Source organism: Euprymna scolopes, chromosome 25 (genome assembly GCF_053919585.1).
Source record: "Euprymna scolopes isolate OS-2025 chromosome 25, ASM5391958v1, whole genome shotgun sequence".
Classification (NCBI taxonomy): Eukaryota; Metazoa; Mollusca; class Cephalopoda; order Sepiida; family Sepiolidae; genus Euprymna; species Euprymna scolopes.
In genome coordinates, this window is record NC_136506.1 from 74926183 (window position 1) to 74946872 (window position 20690).

General features: G+C 35.4%; 1 protein-coding gene across 2 annotated transcripts in view; it reads left to right on the forward strand.

The window, feature by feature from the left end:
* The window catches only part of LOC145247438 (protein FAM78B-like), a 183452-nt gene extending 164095 nt beyond the window's left edge, over positions 1-19357 (forward strand). For both annotated transcript variants that reach the window (XM_080109201.1, XM_080109203.1), the window contains exon 3: positions 13755-19357. In XM_080109201.1, coding sequence (XP_079965327.1) covers positions 13755-14334 — 580 coding nt within the window. In that variant the 3' untranslated portion in view covers positions 14335-19357. The remainder of the gene's footprint in view (positions 1-13754) is intronic.
* Positions 19358-20690: the final 1333 nt, after the last annotated feature.

Genomic DNA, 20690 nt, shown 5'->3' on the forward strand with positions numbered 1-20690 from the left:
CGATATATACAGAATGTGTTGAAGTCTTGTTTCTTTTGAATTTGTGTTTTGAATAATTTTTTTTTTATACGTGTCAGCTAGTACACCAGTGTGAGAGACAATAAAAAAGAAGATAAAAGCCAAGACCACAAAAACAACATTGTAGTTTGCAATTGCTGTCGAGCAAGTACATGGTGGGACATTTGTACTTAAATGTGTTCATATATTTGAGAGTCCTTGCAGAACAAAGGGGATTCTTTAGCTGAGATATCGAAGGAGTCTGAGTCAATAATTTAAGGGGCATAAATTATTCCTGGGTTTGAAAAACTGTAATACAAAACTTATCCTACTCAATCAAACAAATCAAGTTTCATTGAAAGTTATTAATAAGAGTTAATAATCATTTGTTTTCATTGGAGAAAGAAAGTCAAGTGAGAAATGTTAGAAGTATTTAAAATGAATAAGTTTGTGAAGAGTGTGTGCGTTAGTGTCAGCGTGCTTAGGCTTATGCACGAGTAGATAGCTACCCTACACCAGACAGAAGGGCGACGGTGGTTGAGGTAAAATACTGTTGCGTGCCGGGTCTTTATAATTGTTATGGTGTTTGTAACTATGACGTGGCTGCTGATCGTCTGTCTTTGTGTGCACATGTCTGTATACAGTCATGAGTGTGTGCGCACATGTCTGTATACAGTCATGAGTGTGTGCGCACATGTGTGTATACAGTCATGAGCGTGTGTGCACATGTGTGTATACAGTCATGAGCGTGTGCGCACATGTGTGTATACAGTCATGAGCGTGTGCGCACATGTGTGTATACAGTCATGAGCGTGTGCGCTCATGTGTGTATACAGTCATGAGCGTGTGCGCTCATGTGTGTATACAGTCATGAGCGTGTGCGCTCATGTGTGTATACAGTCATGAGCGTGTGCGCACATGTGTGTATACAGTCATGAGCGTGTGCGCTCATGTGTGTATACAGTCATGAGCGTGTGCGCTCATGTGTGTATACAGTCATGAGCGTGTGCGCTCATGTGTGTATACAGTCATGAGCGTGTGCGCTCATGTGTGTATACAGTCATGAGCGTGTGCACACGTGTGTATACAGTCATGAGTGTGTGTGCATGTGTGTGTCACATGCATACAGTCTATAAGGAGATCTTAAGACTCATACTTTTTTTCCTTTCTTCAGTCAGTGCCCTCCACGACGGTTGCACTTCAATCAGAAAATCAAACCATTGTTTATTATTATTTGTAGACGGCTTTTATTCGTGATCTCCTTAATTTCTGAGAGGGCCTCTGCATCGCTGAATTGATTCAGATCTTCTTTTCTGTTTCCTCATTTTGACTGCAAGACTCCCGACTCTGAATCTCGGACCTTATCTCTCGCTCTCTAACTCCAACTCTAGCTCTGACTAGTTCTCTTTTTCTGACTAAAAACTGACGTGCGTCCCTTCCTTATATATTGGGGTTGCACGGTGTGGGGTGGCTCTCAACCCAATCGACGTTCTCACCTGCACTAGGCTGCACCAGCTGACTCCTTAACTTTGAACTCGCAGCTGCACTCACCATTCAGGTTGAAACCATGTCATTGAGTTTGTCAGCCTTAACCTTTCACATTCATGCAACAACTTGACGGCATCAAGTTGTTCGGGCCAGGTCCGCGTTATCCACGTACTGGACATATAACAATACGTGTAGACTTTGTTGTGGATTTACCATAGATTTCTCGACAAATGGCCTTCACTAGGGTTGAGTGGCAATAAGCCTCTTTATGGTTCCAGTCCTCTTGGCATTCATCCTTTGGAGGTCTGGTTAGTAATTTTTCTCATCGGTCTTTCCATTCTTTTTGCCACTTCATGACTATTTGGCATGATGTCAGTTGATGCTGACATTACAAAAATTTGTTTAAGGTGGGGGGGGGACAAACATTTCTTGATTTCTTGTGATGATCTTTTTGTTTTACTTCTGTTGCATTTTCTATATGGTTAGTTAGCGTTTGTAGCTCATGTGTATTAGTTTCTGCATTCAAGGGTTTTCCTTAATATTTCAGCCGTTTTCATTATCGTTATCCATTGTACTTTCTCTGTCACCATCTTGATTCCAATCTCTTTTCATTATTATCATTATCATCATCATTATTACCATCATTATCATCATTATTATTATTGTTTTTTTTAATACTAGTACTTCTACTATTATTGGTGTTATCTTGACTGTCTTTATCTTCCATATTCCTTTGAGCTCTCTGGCCAGTTCCGTGTATTTGCTTCACTTCTCCGTCTCCTTGATATTCACCCTGTAGCCTGCCGGGACGACAAAATCTACAATCTGGCAGAACTTTTCCTTCTTGTTAATTATGAAATCTGGTCTTCTTGCTTGGATGAATTTATCTGTTTGTACGTCCATGTCGCATAGGATTTTGTGATTTCTGTTTTCGAATACTGCTTCCGGTTTGTGCTTGTACCATTTGTTTGGGTGTTCATGATGCAGTTATTTGCATAATTCCCAGTGCGCTGCCTTCCCCACCTGATCGTGTCTATTATATTATTTTTGAGCTAGTTCACTGCATTCACTTATGAGGTTTATTCTTTCATCTCTTTGTCCACATAGTTTGCATTTGCTGTTTTCTTGTCAATCTTTGCATTGATATAGTTTGTTCTAATCGCGTTATCTTGTGTGGCTGTTATTAGAGATTCAGATTCTTTGTTTAGGTGTCCTTTTCGTAGCCATGTCTAAGTGTTTTCGTTAGTCTCCTCCTTTATCATCCTTATGAATCATCCGTGTAGCTGTTTCTCTTCCCATTTTTATCCCTTGCCTCTCTGTTCTGTCTTGTTCAGTGTCTCTAATTATTTCTTTGTTCGGCATTATATATTTTTCTAATTCTTTTTTTAGTCATTCACACAGTCTTCTATACAAAGTAGCTCTCTTCCATCGTCCTCTCTTTGTACATAGAGTTGGTCAGTATCATCCTTTGAGTGTAGTGCATTGTGCATGGTCATAAGTTTCCTGGTCTTCTGAACAAGATGCCTCAGTTCTTCTTCAGTCATCACTTATCAAGGCCTGAAGACCACTTGAGGACAAGTGTTAATGAGTGTAAGGTAGTCAATGGGACAGTATTGTAGTAATTGTTAGTCGTGGAAATTTGGTAAATTTTGGTAAATTGGTTCAGAATATATTACTAGTGATACTGCTTATGGGTTTATATCTTTTATTAGGTTTCTACTATATAGTTCTGTTTCTAAGAGTTTTCTTGTTTTTCCTGGGTATTCCTTTCTGATTTTCTTTTTCATTTCGGTTGATTTTTATGGTGTCTGCTTCCAAAACTCCTAAGTATTGGAAACTAAAAATGAAATTCTATCTGCAAATTGAAGTCGGTAGATGTTGTGACGAAGGGGGGTGGGGGTATGGGATAGGATTGCAGTTATTATCTCGCGTTTTAAATTTCACTCTATCTAAAGGCATACAAAATGAAACTTGAAACTTGAATAGCAAATACAATTTCTACCACCCTTTAATCTCTCTATTCCTTTCTCTCTCTCTTCCACCTTTTTTTTTTCTTTTTTTACCTCTCTCCCTAGCTCTTCCTCTTCTTCTATTTGCCCTCCACTTCTTTCTCATCCACACACACACACACACACACTTGGGTAACTTAAACTTGCTTCGAAATAAAATTTGATAATAAAACTAATTTTGTAATTATCACGTGTTTGTTTTTAGAGCAAGATTTGAAGAAGTGTACAGTCCGTCCTGTAAACACACACACACACACACACACACACACACACACACACACACATTTTCTCTCTCTCTCTCTATCTCTCTCTCTATCTCTCTCTCTCTCTATCTCTCTCTCTCTAAGTCTAAATGCACATAGAAAGAGAGAGAGAGAGAACAAACCAAGTCATGTGTTCATCAACGTTTCGTCTTTATTATAAGACTTCTTCTGGATGGACTAAATTAAGAGAATAAAATACCAGTACAATATTGGAAAACATATTTTTATTGTAATGAAAAGTATGACTTTGTTTTAGTTCAAAAATAGAAAAGTCATACTCCTCATTACAATAAAAATATGTTTTCCAATATTGTACTGGTATTTTATTTTCTTAATTTCATTCATCCAGAATGAGTCTTATAATAAAAACGAAACGTTGATGAACACATAACCTGGTTTGTTCTTTTTTATCTCTCTATCTCGTCAGAATACTATTTCCATTATTCTCATAATATATACATATATATTTTTTGGTCTGCTTAGTTGCATATGTTTGCACTACCAGAATTGAATTAACAATCTGCCAAGTCTGAAGAAACTATCGGATCGATTCTGGTAGTGGAAATATATGCAACTAAGCTGACCAAAAAATGTTAATAAAAACATTTTGCTCTATAGTAGTATTGAGCACTTTTTCAAGTTTTTTTTACCATTTACTCAGTAAATATATATATATATATATATATATATATATGATAAGCCCACGGTAATAGTAAATATTCCCTGTAAAATGTAGAAAAAATGGATTGGTATGCACAAAAAACTAGGAAATATTCAAGCACACACACACACACGACTACATTTAATCACATAAATTGATATATAAAGATATAATTTTATGCGTAAATTTTCAGTATTTACTTCAACAGTTGCTCAATACATAGGTAGAGCTAGGTAGTAAGTTATGAAAATATATATGGCAATTAAGCTACACAGAATAATAATTGCCATAAGTCTGACAAATTCTTATGAGAATGAATGCGAAATATTCTGTCTAGCCTAATTGCCGTATATATTTTCATAACTTACTACTTACTATATATATATATATATATATATATATATAGATATGTGTGTGTGTATGTATATATATATATATATATATATATATATATATATATATATATATATACACACACACACACACACACACATATCTATATCAGACTCGAACCTGTACCACAAAGGAGAAAAAGAACGGGGAAAAAACCTGACGTCTTTGCTGTTACAACCACCGCCAAACCAGAAGTGACGTAGGTTTTAATTAAGGCTAGACAATCGAAAAGAGAGGATGACTTTCGAAAATATCGGCGAAAAAAACGCCCCCCCCCCCTCTGTAGAAAAGTGTCCCGGTGAAGGTTGAGATATTAATGTTTTTACCTAATTTTTCGATATTTGTCGTCTGAAGAGTCGAACTTCCAACCGATACTGATCTTGTGAAAATCAGTTGCCTCTGTCGAAAGTTTTAGGCAGATATGCAAACATACATTTATATATTGGTAACTCAAAGTTTCGACCCAAACCGATTAAAAAGCTTGCCTTATTTCTGAATACCCTTTATGTAAAATTTCAAATGTTTAGACCAGAAGAGTAATTTGATAGACTGAAGCGGGCAAATTTTTAAAAACTTTTACCTCTATTATGACCCCTTAACATTTATTGTTTTGAGCTCAAATCAAGTTATTAAGTTAGATCCATGTCCAAGGAACCTATATCTAAAATTTCAAGCGCTCCCCCCCCCCCTTTAGAAAAGTGCCCAGTTGGAGGTGAAGATAGTAATGTTTTTAGCCAATTTTTCGATATTTGTCGTCTGAAAGATGAACTTCAAAATGATACTGATCTTGTAAAAATCCGTCGCCTTTATCGAAAGTTTTCAGCAGACATGCAAACATACATGCATACATAGATACATACATACATGCATTTATATATTGGTAACTAAAAATTTTCGACCGAAACCGATTAAAGAGAACCTATGTCTAAAATTTCAAGTGTTTAGACTCCAAATTGTTGGAGTTTGGTAGAGTTCTCAAAGATCAAATCGTTGAACTTTGACCCCCTTAATAGCCAAATTTCTGGCCGAAAATAAATTGCAAAGATCTTCCCAAATCTCAGTACCCTGTATATCAAATTTCGAGCCTGTAGACTTAAAATTGACAGAGTTATTGCATAGGGAAATGTACACACACAGACAGACAGACACGTTCACTTATATATATATATAAATTTTGTGTTTACTGTAAACTTTTTACGCAAATATTATGCAAGTATAAATCATGTAGAATATCTGCATGAATATAATTACACGTAATAGTTAACTAAAAATGATTATCCCATAAGAAAACCGAAAAAAACTAATAGGGAATTAATTAAAATGAATGTTTAAAAGAATATGCAAATTAGCTAGATCTTTTGCTAGTGAATGCAATTCCACAACCCATATATAAAGAAATTGTATTTTCTTTTTAAATAAATAGAAAAGAGGGTTTTTAATATGAATATCAATACACACAAAAGAAAAACGAATTTATAGGAGTACTAGCACGAGTGCCCGGCGTTGCCCGGGTGTTTGGAGGTGTATGCTGAGCAAAAAAAAAAAAAAAAGTTCCATTTTTTAAACTTTTACCTCTATTATGACCCATTAACATTTATTGTTTTGGGCTCAAATCAAGTTTATTAAGTTAGATCCATGTCCAAGGAACCTATATCTAAAATTTCAAGTGTTTAGACCCCAAATTGTCGGAGGGGTTTGGTAGGGTTCTCAAAGGTCAAATCGTTGAACTTCGACCCCTTAACAGCCAAATTTCTGGCCGAAAAGCGATCACAAAGATTTTCCCAAATCTCAGTACCCTGTATATCCAATTTTGAGTCTGTAGACTAAAAATTGACAGTTATTGCGTAGGGAAATGTACACACACAGACAGACACACAGACACGTTCACTTTTATATATATATATATAATAGCTTAACCCCAAAACAGAATACGTTCGACAACAAATACCCAACTTCTTTAAAGGTGGCCAACCAGCATACTTTTACCAAATAACAATAAAAATAACAATGAAAATACTCTTCAACAAGGGAGACCACCACCACCAGCAGAAGATGTGGAAGATCACACTGGCTAAGCACGAACAGACAACCTGAATGTGCCAAGTTCGAATCCAGTTTGTTTCACAAATGCTTTTACTTATGGCTGCTAACAACCTTCGTGTGGTTTCTCCCGTAAGCATCCAATGTCTTTATGGAAAAAATTGTGCTCATCATTTGAACAACTCTGGATTAGAAACCCGAGTCACTTGCATCTTGCCACTATGCCACACACGAGAAAATCTATTAAGCAGATCAAGCAAAGTTTGACCGTGGAATGTCCCTACTTCTTCTCAACAAGGGGTGTAGTCATCTAATTGTCTTCTGTGTAGCATAGTGGCTCAAGTGGCAGGGTGCTCACTTCGCATGCAAGTGATTTGGGTTCTGAATCCTGAGTCTGGATATGCTTAACTGATGAACCTAAATAAGGGCGAAACTCGAATCTTGGAATTCTGTTTGGTCTGCGGCTCGTGTAGGCTGCGGCGTTGTTTGATTGTGGGAATAGTTATATATAATCGTCGACTGTGTTGTGTTGATGACATGTTGATCTGCACAAAAGTAAGCATTGTAACGACGACACTGTGTAGAGGTTGTTTGTCTCTCCTTTACTTAGTCTTTAGCTCTATAGCTGTCATAGCCATGATATGTATAAAGTAGTTTTCTGCTTCCTTGTAATAAAGTGTGTACGTTTGTATCTCTCTGTGGTGTCGTATTTCTGATATTTTTATTAAATACTAGCATTTCAGCCCGGCGTTGCCCGGGTGTTTGGAAGTATGTGTTAAGCAAAAAAAAAAAAAAAAAAGCGGCAATTTTTAAAACTTTGATCCCTATTATGACCCATTAACATTTATTGTTTTGGGCTCAAATCAAGTTTATTAAGTTAGATCCATGTCCAAGGAACCTATATCTACCATTTCAAGTGTTTAGAACCAAAATTGTCGGAGGAGTTTGGTAGAGTTCTCAAAGGTCAAATCGTTGAACTTCGACCCCTTAACAGCCAAATTTCTGGCCGAAAACCGATCACAAAGATTTTTCCAAATCTCAGTATCCTGTATATCAAATTTCGAGTCTGTAGACTTAAAATTGACAATTATTGCATAGGGAAATGTACACACACGTTCACTTTTCTAGATATATATAGATCCATAAACTAAAAATAAAAATGTATCTATATATAAATAATAAACTTTAAAGAATAAAAAAAAAATAGAATAATTAACCTTCTTTTTTTTTTTTCTTTTTTTTTTTTTTTTGATTGGTCTAAAACTTTTGGTTATTTGAAGCCGCCATAAAAAAAGAAATAAAAGAACTGCGATCTGTTAGCATAGTTAGAAAGCAATCATTCATTTTGGAAATTAGAAAAGCATCGTCACCTTTCCCCCTCTCCACCCCGGGCAATACTCTGATAAGTTGGCCCGTTATATCCTACATTTTTTTTGGGGGGGGGGGGTAATTTTTCAAGTTGGATTCAATTTTTGCACTGCGTTAGTTTATTAACGATGAAGATACAGAAAAGTAAAGAATGGATTTCTACATAACACTGTTGTTCCAGCGCGGATCGTGTTCTGCATAAGTGCCGAAGCGTGTTAAGGTCCTTTCCTGATCCTGGTTAACTTGAAGAAAGAATCTGATCAACTTTAATCATCCTTCTAGTATATGGGAGTACCTGAATAAAAACCAAGTGTATTAAGTTTTGTTGGCCTATCTAATCTCTTGAAAGTATTCACAAAAACCTACACCTCTTTCTGTCTTTAGCAGTGTTGTAATAGTAGTCGTTTTTCTCTCTTACTTTAATGGCAGTAGTTGTAATAACAACAGCACACATTCATTTTGCTTTTAATATTTCTTTGTTTCTTACATTTTCTTTACAGTACAAATTAGTTTTACAACATACATAATTTACTCTTCGTATCATAATACATTATACTCGCCTTCCCACCACCCATCGTTTATGGGAAAGAGACAACTCTGAAATACGTTTGTTTGATACCGTCATCAAAATTCAAGAAAACAAATTTGACTCTATTTTTTTTTTTTTGTTACGTTTCACTCCAGACTTCCTGTCTGCGATGTCACTTTCTTGAACCCGTCATCTTAATTCCTAACCTTAATTTCTAGTGGAAATTTTCTCTTTCTATGTAATCTAATTTCGAATCGGAAATTTTCTTTTCTACTCATTAACACATCCCACATGCTATTGTGATACTATCGACATCCTCCAAGTCTTAGAAAGTATGAACGAAAGAGGAAAAATTATGACAAAAAGTGAATAAATAAGTTTATCGGAGTCATGGATGAGAGCTTAATAGAAAGACAACAAAGAGGAAGGTGTTCACCAAGGTAGACAAAGGCAGCTGAAATAAGATTGTTAATCAAAGTATTTGAGGTGATAGATAAAAGATTGGACATACAGGTTGATATATTTAGAATTAGTTTACGGACAGTTTTAGAAGTGGCAGTAAATTTTGCAAAAATTTACGACTGTTCATAAACTGTCCCTGACTGTCTTGTGTTTGCGATGGTTGAGAACAGTTTTCTCTTCCGGGAGAGATCAGAGACTGGATTCGAAACCAGGTGAGAAAAAGAAAATAGTTGGGGATCGATGCAACCAGATAGCTAGCGATGAACATTTGATGTTCCTTTTTCTGCGCAATGGTATCACACACATGCGCACACATGCAAACACGCAAAACTTTTCAAATTTGCTAAAGTATTTCGACTTTTCGAAAAAAAAAAAATCGTATGTTGGTTGACATCTCATATCACAGCAATAAGTAAAAAAAAGGCCTTCTCAATCCTTCTTTCTTTCTATCTTTTGTAATTGTTACCATACAAAGGACTTTCTTTGTAGCTGAAAGCAAAATCCAAGCAGCAGACGTCTCGTGAACTATTTTGGCTCTAAGTTTCTTTTTTTTTTCTTTTCCTAATAAAATTGTTTGTTTGTTTGTTTCTATCCACCAAGTCTTTTCTCTTTTCATTTTTTTTTTTGTTGCTTTTCTTTGTCTTTGTATTGGTAACGTTTTTATATGTTGAAATGACCTTCATTGGAAGTGATGATAATTTCGACATAAGTACCAAAGAATTTTATTATACTGAAAATATAATTGTTTTATTTTTTATTTTTCTTTCTTTTTCTTTCTTTTTTGTTTTCTTTATTCTTTTTTGTTTTGCTTTGCTTTTATTTATTATTCTTTTTTCTTTTTTTTTTCTTTTTTTCCTCTACAGTTTTCGTTTTTGTTTTTATTGTTTTGGTGTTTTTGCTTCTGTTTTCTTTTTTGTGTTTTTTCTTTTCACTTTGTTTTTCTTTTTATTTTATTTTCTCTTTTTTTCTTATTTTAATTTTTCGCTTTTTGTGATTTTTTAAAAATTTTATTTTATTTATTTTGTCTTTGCTTTTCTTCTTTTTCCTTACATTTTTTTTTTGCCTTTTATTCCCCTTTTCTTTTTTTTTTCTTTTCTTTTCGTTTCTTCCCTCTTGTTTTCCTTCTTCCTCCACATTTTATCGAGATACTATTTTCATGCATAAATAATTTTTTTTTTTCTTTCCTCACAGCACTTTCAGGAATTAATGTGCTGAAAATTCTTTATCTTTCCTACGTTTATTTTTTGCATTGCTTTTGTTGTTTTGCTATTTTTTCTCTTTTCATTGTTTTTTTTCTTCCTTATTTTAGTTTCATTCATTTTATTTTTTCGCATTTTGTTATCTTTCGCCTTTTATTCTTTCTTTATTGTTATATTTGTTTTTCTTCTATATCCTTTTTAGTACTTGTGCATTACTGTTTTTTATTTTATTTATTTTTTACATTTTTGAAAAATTCTTTTCAGGGGAGACAATTCAAGAAGACTCTATCCGAAAACGTCAAAAAGTTTTTTGTAACTTTTAGTTCAAAACAAAACAACTAAACTAAAGTAATAAAATGACACAAAATGAAATATTAATTATTTGAACGTACATTATATATACAAGTCGTTTCCACACCAAGCTGCTTGACACGCATTTTCCAAGCCAGTCTTTAGCCTTGTTTAAAAGTTTGTGCCATGCCACCACATTGTTTTTAAAAAAAAAGACTCTGCTATGTCGACACATGCTTAAAAGTCACTGGCATGCTGATGCATGCTTTTTCTTCTCCCGTGTTTATACATACTTATTTTTCTCTTTTTTTTTCTCTCTGATGTTATGCTCGCCCCACAGCTTGGTCATTTACATACATGTCAGTGGCTTCATTACAGTTATGTGAAACTTTGGCATTTATACAACAATGGCAAGCAATCTATGAAAGATTAATGCAAGCAACAGTAAACGTAGTCACTAGTTTTGTCTTCTTTGCACCAGACTTTCGAACCAAAGGTTCTCAAGTCCTTAACCACCTTTACTCAAGGCACGCCTCCATGCTAGTCTATCTTCGGCTAGCTCCTCCCACACATTCACATCGATGTCATGAGCAATCAGGTCCCATTTGGCTACGTCTTTAAAGCGCAGCACCAGGCGACCACGGCTTCTTGTTCCATTTGCCAGTTCACTGTAGAGGATATCCTTAGGGAGACGGCCATCAAGCATTCTGCGCAGGTGTCCAAGCCATCTCGATCGTAGGATCTTGAGTGTCTGGAACAAGGAGCGGCTGCCAGCACGTCTTAGCACCTCTTCATTGGTGATTCTATCCCACCAATTGATGCCCATGATATGTCGCAAGCATCAGAGATGGTAGACGTTCAGTCTTTTCTCGTGACGAACATACGTGGTCCAAGTCTCTGCTCCATACAGTAGGGTACTCAGAACACAGCATTCGTAGATGCGGCATTTTGTGCGAGAAGTGAGGTATTTATTGAACCATACTCTTTCATGTAGTCGGTTGAAAGTAGACGCTGCTCTACCTATGCACGTTTGTAGCTCCTGTTCAATGGATACTCACTTGTTGATGTTGGATCCAAGATACACAAAGTTCTCAACAGTCTCTAGTTCGTGGCCATTAATGTGATTGGTGATGTGTCACCTGGTATATCACGACTGTCTTCTTCACACTGATTACCAGTGCGAACTCCGTACAAGCAGCGCTCAATTTGTCAAGCAGCCGCTGGAGACCACTTGTGGAGTGCGAGACCAATGCAGCATCGTCTGCAAACAGCAGCTTAAGTATTAGGACTCTTTGAATCTTGGTTTTGGAGCGTAGGCGAGCCAAGTTAAAAAGTTTTCTGTCAGAGCGAGTATGAAGGAACACACTGTCTTCGTCCTTGTGATTTCCAAAAGCGTGGTGCAGAAGAACTGAGAAGAAGATGCCAAACAGTGTGGGAGCCAACACACAACCTTGCTTGACTCCACTGCACACGGGGAAGTTGTCAGACATGTCACCCTCGAAGAAGACTGTGGCTGTCATTTTGTCATGGAGCGATCTTGTCAAACTAAGAAGAGTTGGTGGACAACCCAACTTTTGTAGGATGGCAAACAGACCATCTCTACTGACCATGTCAAAAGCTTTCGCGAGATCCACAAATGCGATATGGAAAGGTCTACGTTGTTCTCTGCATTTTTCCTGGATTTGACGCACTGAAAATGTCATGTCCGTGATTGAGCACCCGCTGCGGAAGCCACATTGCGATTCTGGATAAACGCGGTTTGCAATCTGTTGGAGCCTTGGAAGGAGCACTCTGGAAAAGACTTTGCCGGTGACACTGAGTAAAGATATACTACGGTAGTTATTGCAATCTCCTTTGTCGAATAAAGTGACAATTTTAGCATCTTTCATAGCTGTTGGAAATTTCCCGTTGTGCCAACTGGTGTAGAGGAGGTCGTACAAGTGCAGGAGTAGGAACTTGTCGCACTTGAGCAGGTCTGCTGTTGTCAGCTGAGTCTTAGACTTCCACAGCTGCGTCTTAGACTTCCACTGGTACCATGTAAACCAGTGCTAGCTGCCCCATGGTCGGGTCGTCAGCGACTAAACCGGCTCCCCCGCCCAGGGAAACCTGGGTAGGGAGGGTGTGGGGACACCCAGCAGGACCAAAAACAAGACCTATCAAAGGGCATTTGTACATATCTGAGGAAATGGCAGAAACACGCGAGGATGACCTCCAATCCCTAGTGTAATGGGGACAAACATGGATGGTCACATTCCATGCTGCCAAGACTAAACTTGTTTCCTTCAATAATTACAAGAAACCTTCTCTACCAACAATGGCCAAAGATTCATTATCTGAAAGTACTTCTTTTAAACTCTTCAGCCTAACGTTCACAGGAAACATGAGTTGGAACAATTACATTGAGAGCAGCGCCAGGACTGCTGCGAGAAAGGTAGGCTCTCTCTACCATGCTAGAAAGCTACTAACGCCCGAAAGTATCCTGTATCTCCATAAGGCCACCATTCGCCCGTGTATGGAGTATTGTTGTCATATTTGGGCTGGTGCATTTTCATGGTGAATGCTCTGACGAACTGCAAACACTTGTGCCCCCACGATGTAAATGCCCTCGACAAACCTGACAAGCAGCTAAATCCCTCCCCTACACAGTAGAGATCCCTAGATGTAAAAGAGCTTTCTACTACAGTAGTTTCTTCCTCAAAACCGCTAGACTTTGGAATTCCATTCCAGGCCCCTGCTTCCCCAACTGTACTGACATGCATAAGTTAAAATGTAACGTGAACCGACATCTTGCTGCTCAACTCCCTACATAGTATCCCAGTAGTTTATGTCCCTGATAGTAGCTCCTTACACCAAAGTGGCAATGTGCCTTGTTTGAGGTGAAAATGTAATAAAAGAATAAATAAATAAATAAAAAAATTTTCAGATTAGGGTCTTTTTGAATTGTCTCATCCTCAAAAGTGTTCTTTAAAAATGAAAACAAAACAGTAATATATATATGATTTTTACGTAGACGCCATCTTAACTGAGCATTTTCTTTTTCTTTTTTTCTCGCAGCACGAGTTGGGAATTCCAGGAGTTGACAGACGACAAACAACCAATGATTAACGACTGCGACGGTTGCAATTACCCATGGTACGGTGACCGGGATGAGACAGTCGTCTTCCACACTCCATCCCAGAACTGTCAGGAGGCGACCATCGTGATGAACGACAATTTCCACCCACATGTAACGTGGCGCAACCCAGCCTTGGAGGATCAGCAGGAACCGAACCTCACGCACATCGTCCGCAACCAAAGTTTCTACGTTTGGCTCCTTGCCTGGAACATGACGACAACCAAGTCATACATTCTAAAGAACATTTATTGGAACATGAACCTGGAGATCCAGGTAGATCCAAAAGCGGCGATTGGCAAAAGGGCTCGGCTGATAAGTCCGCCTCTCCCACAGCAACCGGTGATACTTAAGGAGATCACCCCCATTCCACATTGTGCGCTGTGTCCGCCAAATGCTAATAGTGCTCAGAGACTTGTCTGGAATCCGAAAGAGGGGAATCCGATGGTGATTATCCCTCCAATCTGGGACAGCAAGAAACCGCTGTCGAGTCAAATCCAGAAATATGACATATTGACTTAAACAATGAACATCTTTAAAAAATAAAATACATATAAAAATTTGTATAAGAAACCATCCATGGATCCGCCACATAATTTCTTAATTTCCAAATTATTTTAACTCTCTCTGTCTCTCTCTCTCTCTCTCATATATATATATATATATATATATATATAATTATTTACCATAATAATTATTAAATACCTACAGACACTAGTGTTTAATCCTTTCAGGAATCTTCAGTGCAGGGTGTCACGATTGACACCAGTTGATAGATTCCAACGCGGTGACAGAAGCCATCTCTGGCTTCATTAGGAAGGACCGTATCCATTCGGCTACCGTTAACCGCATGAAATAACGTTGAAATTTAAAAATTTTATTTTTAAACGCTTTTTACGTCAGTCACAGTGATCTAATCATAATACGATGATCTGCACACATATACTAGTGATGGGACGATTGCAATATTTTTCCCAATTCCGATACAATTACTGATTCTGTTTTAAATTTACAATTCCGATACAATTACCAACTCTGATTCTTTTTAAAACCTTTAACTATTTAGCTATAGAGTTGTTTATTGTTTTTGATGTGTGTGTAGGGGGGGGGATTCCCATAAATACCCGTGTAATATGTGCACTTATTTTTGGAAACATAAAAATACACTTGTCAGTGGAGGGATCTATAGGTTTTACTGATAGTTCAAAATTATAAATATTTATTTCATCATTAGTATCAGTAATGGAAAATTAAGTTTTAAACAGACACAAAAACGGAACAATTAAAAGAATCGTTTTTGACATCAGAAATATGTACACATTTTTCGATTCCAATACCCTCAAAAGTTCTGATTTTTTTTCGATTCCCGTTAATTATCCCAGCACTAACATACATACATACATACATATATAAAATACCGTGTATTATGCATCCCCAGTGTTTTCACTAATATTCATACAAAATCATAGACTTTATATATATATATAGTTTCTAGTTTAATAATAAGGATGAGAAAAAAAGTGGTGATAAAACTAAAATTTTTAAACAATAAGCATTTATTCGTTATCCTGAGGCTTGTGAATCATTTAAAACTAATCAAAATAGATTAATAAAAGAAATCCAAAACTACATTAGTAATGTATAAAATAATAATAAAAATATATATATATATAATGCATAAAATAATAATAAAAATATATATACCCACACAAATTTTTATTATTATTTTAAGAGGGGGGATTAGATCGGAAGTGTAGAAGCGCAAAGTTTAATTTAACGTATTAATACTTTAAAGCAACAATGTTCATAGTACTGTAGATATATAATAAGCTCAATAGGTATATTTATTTATAGAGCCATATTAAAATCGAGGATAAAGATTAATTATTATAAATTTTGAATCGGTTTTAAAAGGAGATTTTGTTTTGTTTCTCCTTTTGAAACTGATTCATAATTTACAATTATTAATCTTTACCCCCCCTCTCTCATATATATATATATATATTTTTTTTATCTGTGGAAATATACGTATTTCATTATAATATATACCAATCCTTATTTAAGAAGCTCAATGTAATTACAGAGCAATATAGTAAATTACTATCTATATTCCAAAGTTCATGATGTTGACCATCTTGTAATTTATTCCTTTAATTCAGTTGACATTTACAATTCTTGGCAGTATCTGTTTTGTAGCACAAAATCAATCAATTATTATATCAATTAGTGAATCTATTTTGCCCTTAACTTAGCAGCAATCAATCCATCAAAAGGAAATAAAGTGTGTTTTGGCATGATTAAAACATGGAAATTGGAAGAGAAGCTGTAAATACCTTATATGTTTACATTACGCCATTATGTCATTCATTCATTATATTGCTCTGTAATTACATTGAGCTTCTTAAATAAGGATTGGTATATATTATAAGGAAATAAAGTATATTTCAATAGAAATATATATATATAATATTTTTAACTTTTATATATTTTTAACAAGAATGTACATATATAAATAAAGTAGGGAATGATAAGTAGTATAATAGTCATCTGAATCTTATAAATACAACAAACTGGTAAATTAAAAAATATATCCATTTTGAATTTGGAGACAAGGACAAGTGTCACAGGTAAGGAAGACATTTTTTTGATAACATGAATAGGTTAGCCAAATTAATCTGGAGATAGAAACTAAATCCAATATTTGGAACATTTTTTTTTTTTTTTTTGTGATTAAGGGAGGTGGTGTTTGACCAACACTGCTGGAGAGTTATGATTTAATATACTGTTTAGGACTATTGTGAATTTGAGAAAGCAAGTTGATGCAGCGATTGCAGGTGATTAAATTAATTTATTGACTGAATAGTTTTCCAACGAATGATATAAAATCAAATAAGATTTTTTTATATAGTTATAAAGGTTTAAAAAAACTTCCCAGACTATATATTTCTGTAGAAATATATTTTCTTATTATATATCAATCCTTATTTAAGAAGCTCAATGTAGTTACAGAGCAATATAGAGAATAAATGACAAAAAGTTATATTCCAAAATTCATGATGTTGACCATCTTATAATTTATTCCTTTAATTCAATTGACTTATACAATTCTTATATATATATTTACAACTTACCATTAACTGGTCTCCTCTTATGTTAGGCTTGAAACCGACGGTACCAATGTTTTTCTGACCTTCTGTACAATTTTAAATAAATAAATATTAAGGACTTATATTGAAAAGGTTTTTCTTTGTAATCGAGCACTTTGTTGGAATTCTTTCCCAAAAAACAGTAAACACACACGTGTATATATATATATATATATATATATATATATATATATATGGGGGAGTAAAAAGAATAAGAATAATATCGATTTTTTAAGAGGAGACTTATCAGGATAATTCAAAGCTCAACAAATTGCTTTGGAGCTTATAAAGAGTATCAATAAAAAAAGAAAACGACAATATAAAAATATATAGTGATATATAAAGATTTATCATTTATTCAATAAGGATGATACATCAATTAGGGGTGTAGGGTAAGAACGCATCCTTATTATGTTACCTATCATCTTCTCTCGTATTCTGATGAAAGGCATTAGGCTTCGAAATACCATGGTATAAAGAGTTCTTACTTACTCTACACCCTTTATTGATGTATACCCTTATTGAATGTCTGTATACATCAGTATATATTGTTATTTTCTTATTTTATTGATATATATATATATATATATATATATATATATGTGACTACTTCATTTAATCACATAAATTAATATATGAAAGTATAATTTTATGCGTAAACTACGTATTTACTTCAACAGTGCTCAATACATAGGTAAAGTATAAGCCTGATGAATCCTGGTGTGGATGAAACGCGGAATATTCTGTGTAGCTTAATTGCCATATATATTTTCTAACTTACTATATATATATATATATATATATATATAGATAGATAGATAACAACTTTGCTAGATTCCAAAGGCCAAGATTTGATTCATCGTGCTAATGATTTTTCAAAACTTCGACACAAATACAGATCTATTTCGTTTATGGTGGAGAAACCGATATTTGTATGTCAATCCCCCAAAATTTGCATCCTGAAATTAAATATACTAATATTTATTCAGTACTTCTTACGAGAGAGAGAGAGAGAGAGAGAGAGAGAGAGAGAGAGAAATCCATTTTCATTTCGGGTGTGTGGACTTCATTATTTATAATTATTATTATTTTTTTTTGTTGTTTTGTTACTATTTTTACTACGTTTCATATTAAAATGTAGTCAAAAATATCCTTATAAAGATTTCATCTATTATCAATTCTTCGGCCATTTTGCAGTTACAACAACAAAACAAAAAGTGGTCATAAAATCAAATTCATAAGAAATAAATTATACCAAAGGCAATATAAGTTACTCTTCTATCCACATGGATAAGTTGTTTTTGTTTTTTTTTTGTGTGTGTGTGTGTTTTAACTTATTTTAAAGCGTTTATTTATTTTGAACACACAAATAGTGGCGAGTGTTAAGTTAAAACAGAAAAAATGTCTGTTATTGGACGGTCATCTGGAGAGTCTCGATAATCATTCAAAAATCGAAAATTAAATAAGATACAATACTGTTAGAAACCCACCCAATTAATATATCCGTGAAATTTATTGGATGAGTTACTAACAGTATTTTGTTTAATTTTCGAATTTTGAGCCCTTATCAAGTATTCCCGTGCAGGGCCTATGGCAGCCATGATCATATTACATTCTAACTGAACAGAATGAACACACAAATTCTTTTGAACTGAAAAACGCTTTAAAATAAGTAAAAACATACACACACAAATTTTTCGAGGTAGGTAGAAGAGTAACTTATCTTGCCTTTGGTAACATTTATTTGTTATACATTTGTGTCTTTTTAACCACTTATTTTGATTTTGTTGCCTATACTGTAAAATGCCTGATTCTTTTTTTTAAGAGATCTTTGTATTATTATACACAGGATAATCACGTTGACACACCAGTTCCTATTAGATCACTGAAGTTAAACAACGTTGAGCCTGGTCAGTACTAAATGGGTGACTATTTATGAATACCAGGTGCTGTATGTGCTCTTCGTATATCTCGGCATTGTTTCCAGTCGTCCTGGACTTCTTGCCACTGGAATAAGGTTGTGCCGACTCATACTGGGGCAGATTGCTGAAACAATCTTTTACTTGGTGCTTGTATCACTAAGTGAAAGATTCTTATGGAATATTGAGATAACCTGCCCACACTGAGAAGTGAGGTTTAGGAGTGTGAACGCTTGCTTCACGATTACATGCGTGCAGACACTCTTACGGGTGTATTCACTGTCTCCTGAGACGGAATAGAGGCTATTAGTATTATCATAAGTCGATCATCCGATTAATGACATTGAAAGACTTCTGAGGCACCAGTGCCGGTCAATATAAAACGGTTCAGACTTCAAAACAGTTACAACGCATTCAGACATTGTTATCTTTTTTTTTTTTTTTTTTTTTTTTACTTTTAATAAATATATTTTAATTTTCCTTTCTTGTTTGTTATTATTATTTGTATCGTGAAAGTAAAACATTTTAACAAATATTTAGGTAATGCGACATACTTACTTATAGTTTATTCACTCGGTATATCCACTCATAATCAGCAGGAACTAAGGGAGGTGCCGGAAATAGACAATGACAGCAATTTCGTCTCCCCCCCCCCCTCCCCGATGAAAAACTGGTGCATGAAGCACCAGTATTGAGATACTACGATCACAAAAATACCGTTGATCATTCAGTGTGATTCAAGTAAAAAAGGCATGGGAGCTGCATTGCTGCAAGAAGGTCAACCTTTAACCTATATCAGTAGAGTGCTTACAGACAGAGATCAAATAAGAACAGATTCAAAAAGAACCGTTAGCAGTAGTACACGCATGTGAATGGTTTCATCAATATACATTTGGTCAACAGTCCTGACCGATCAGTAGCCATTGGAAGCAATAATGAAAAAAAAGAATTGCGGAAATACTCAAAGCGACTGCAAAATCGGTTGATGCGGTTACAAGTTTACAATATGATAGTTCTGTACGATCCTAGCAAACAGATGTTCCTTGCAGATACATTATCAAGGGCGTATATACATGGAGTGAATAGCGAATATATAGATGATGATGGTGTCAAGGAAACTGAATATATTCCTGTGAAAGAGGAAAAGTTTCTGGAATTGCGCTCAGCCACAAAAGAAGACAAAAGCATGCAGATGTTGCAGCGGGTAATTGTGACATAACCAGAAGATAAAGTACATCTTGACTCGGAGGCGAGACCATATTTTAATATGCGGAATAAAACAACTGTACAAGACGGATTAATTTTCAGAGGAAACTAAGTAGTGGTCCCAACTACCCAGCGGGCTGTGTTGAAAGAAAGATTGCATTCCACAAACCTAGTGGCCGAAGGATGTTGCAGAAAAGCGAGAGAATGTTTGTACTGGCCAAATATGAACACTGACATCAGAGACTGTTTCAAAATGCCCCACATGTAGAAAATATGAAGTTGCCAATCTGGCAGAACCCTTAATGGTCCATGAGATTCCTGAGAGGCCCTGGGCAAAATTAATGTAGATCTCTTCACGTTTACAGATAGGGATTATCTCTGCACAGTTGATTACATGAGCGATTTCTGGGAAATTGATCATTTTTCAACTACACAGGCAAATACAATTTTGCATGACATGGAATACCAGATCAGGTAGTTACTGATAATGGACTCCAGTTCAGTAGCCAGGAATTTCCAACCTTTGCCAGGAATTGCTGCCAGTCCTTACTATAGCAAGGCAAATGGAAAAGTAGAATCTGTGGTAAAGATGACAAAGAACCTCTTC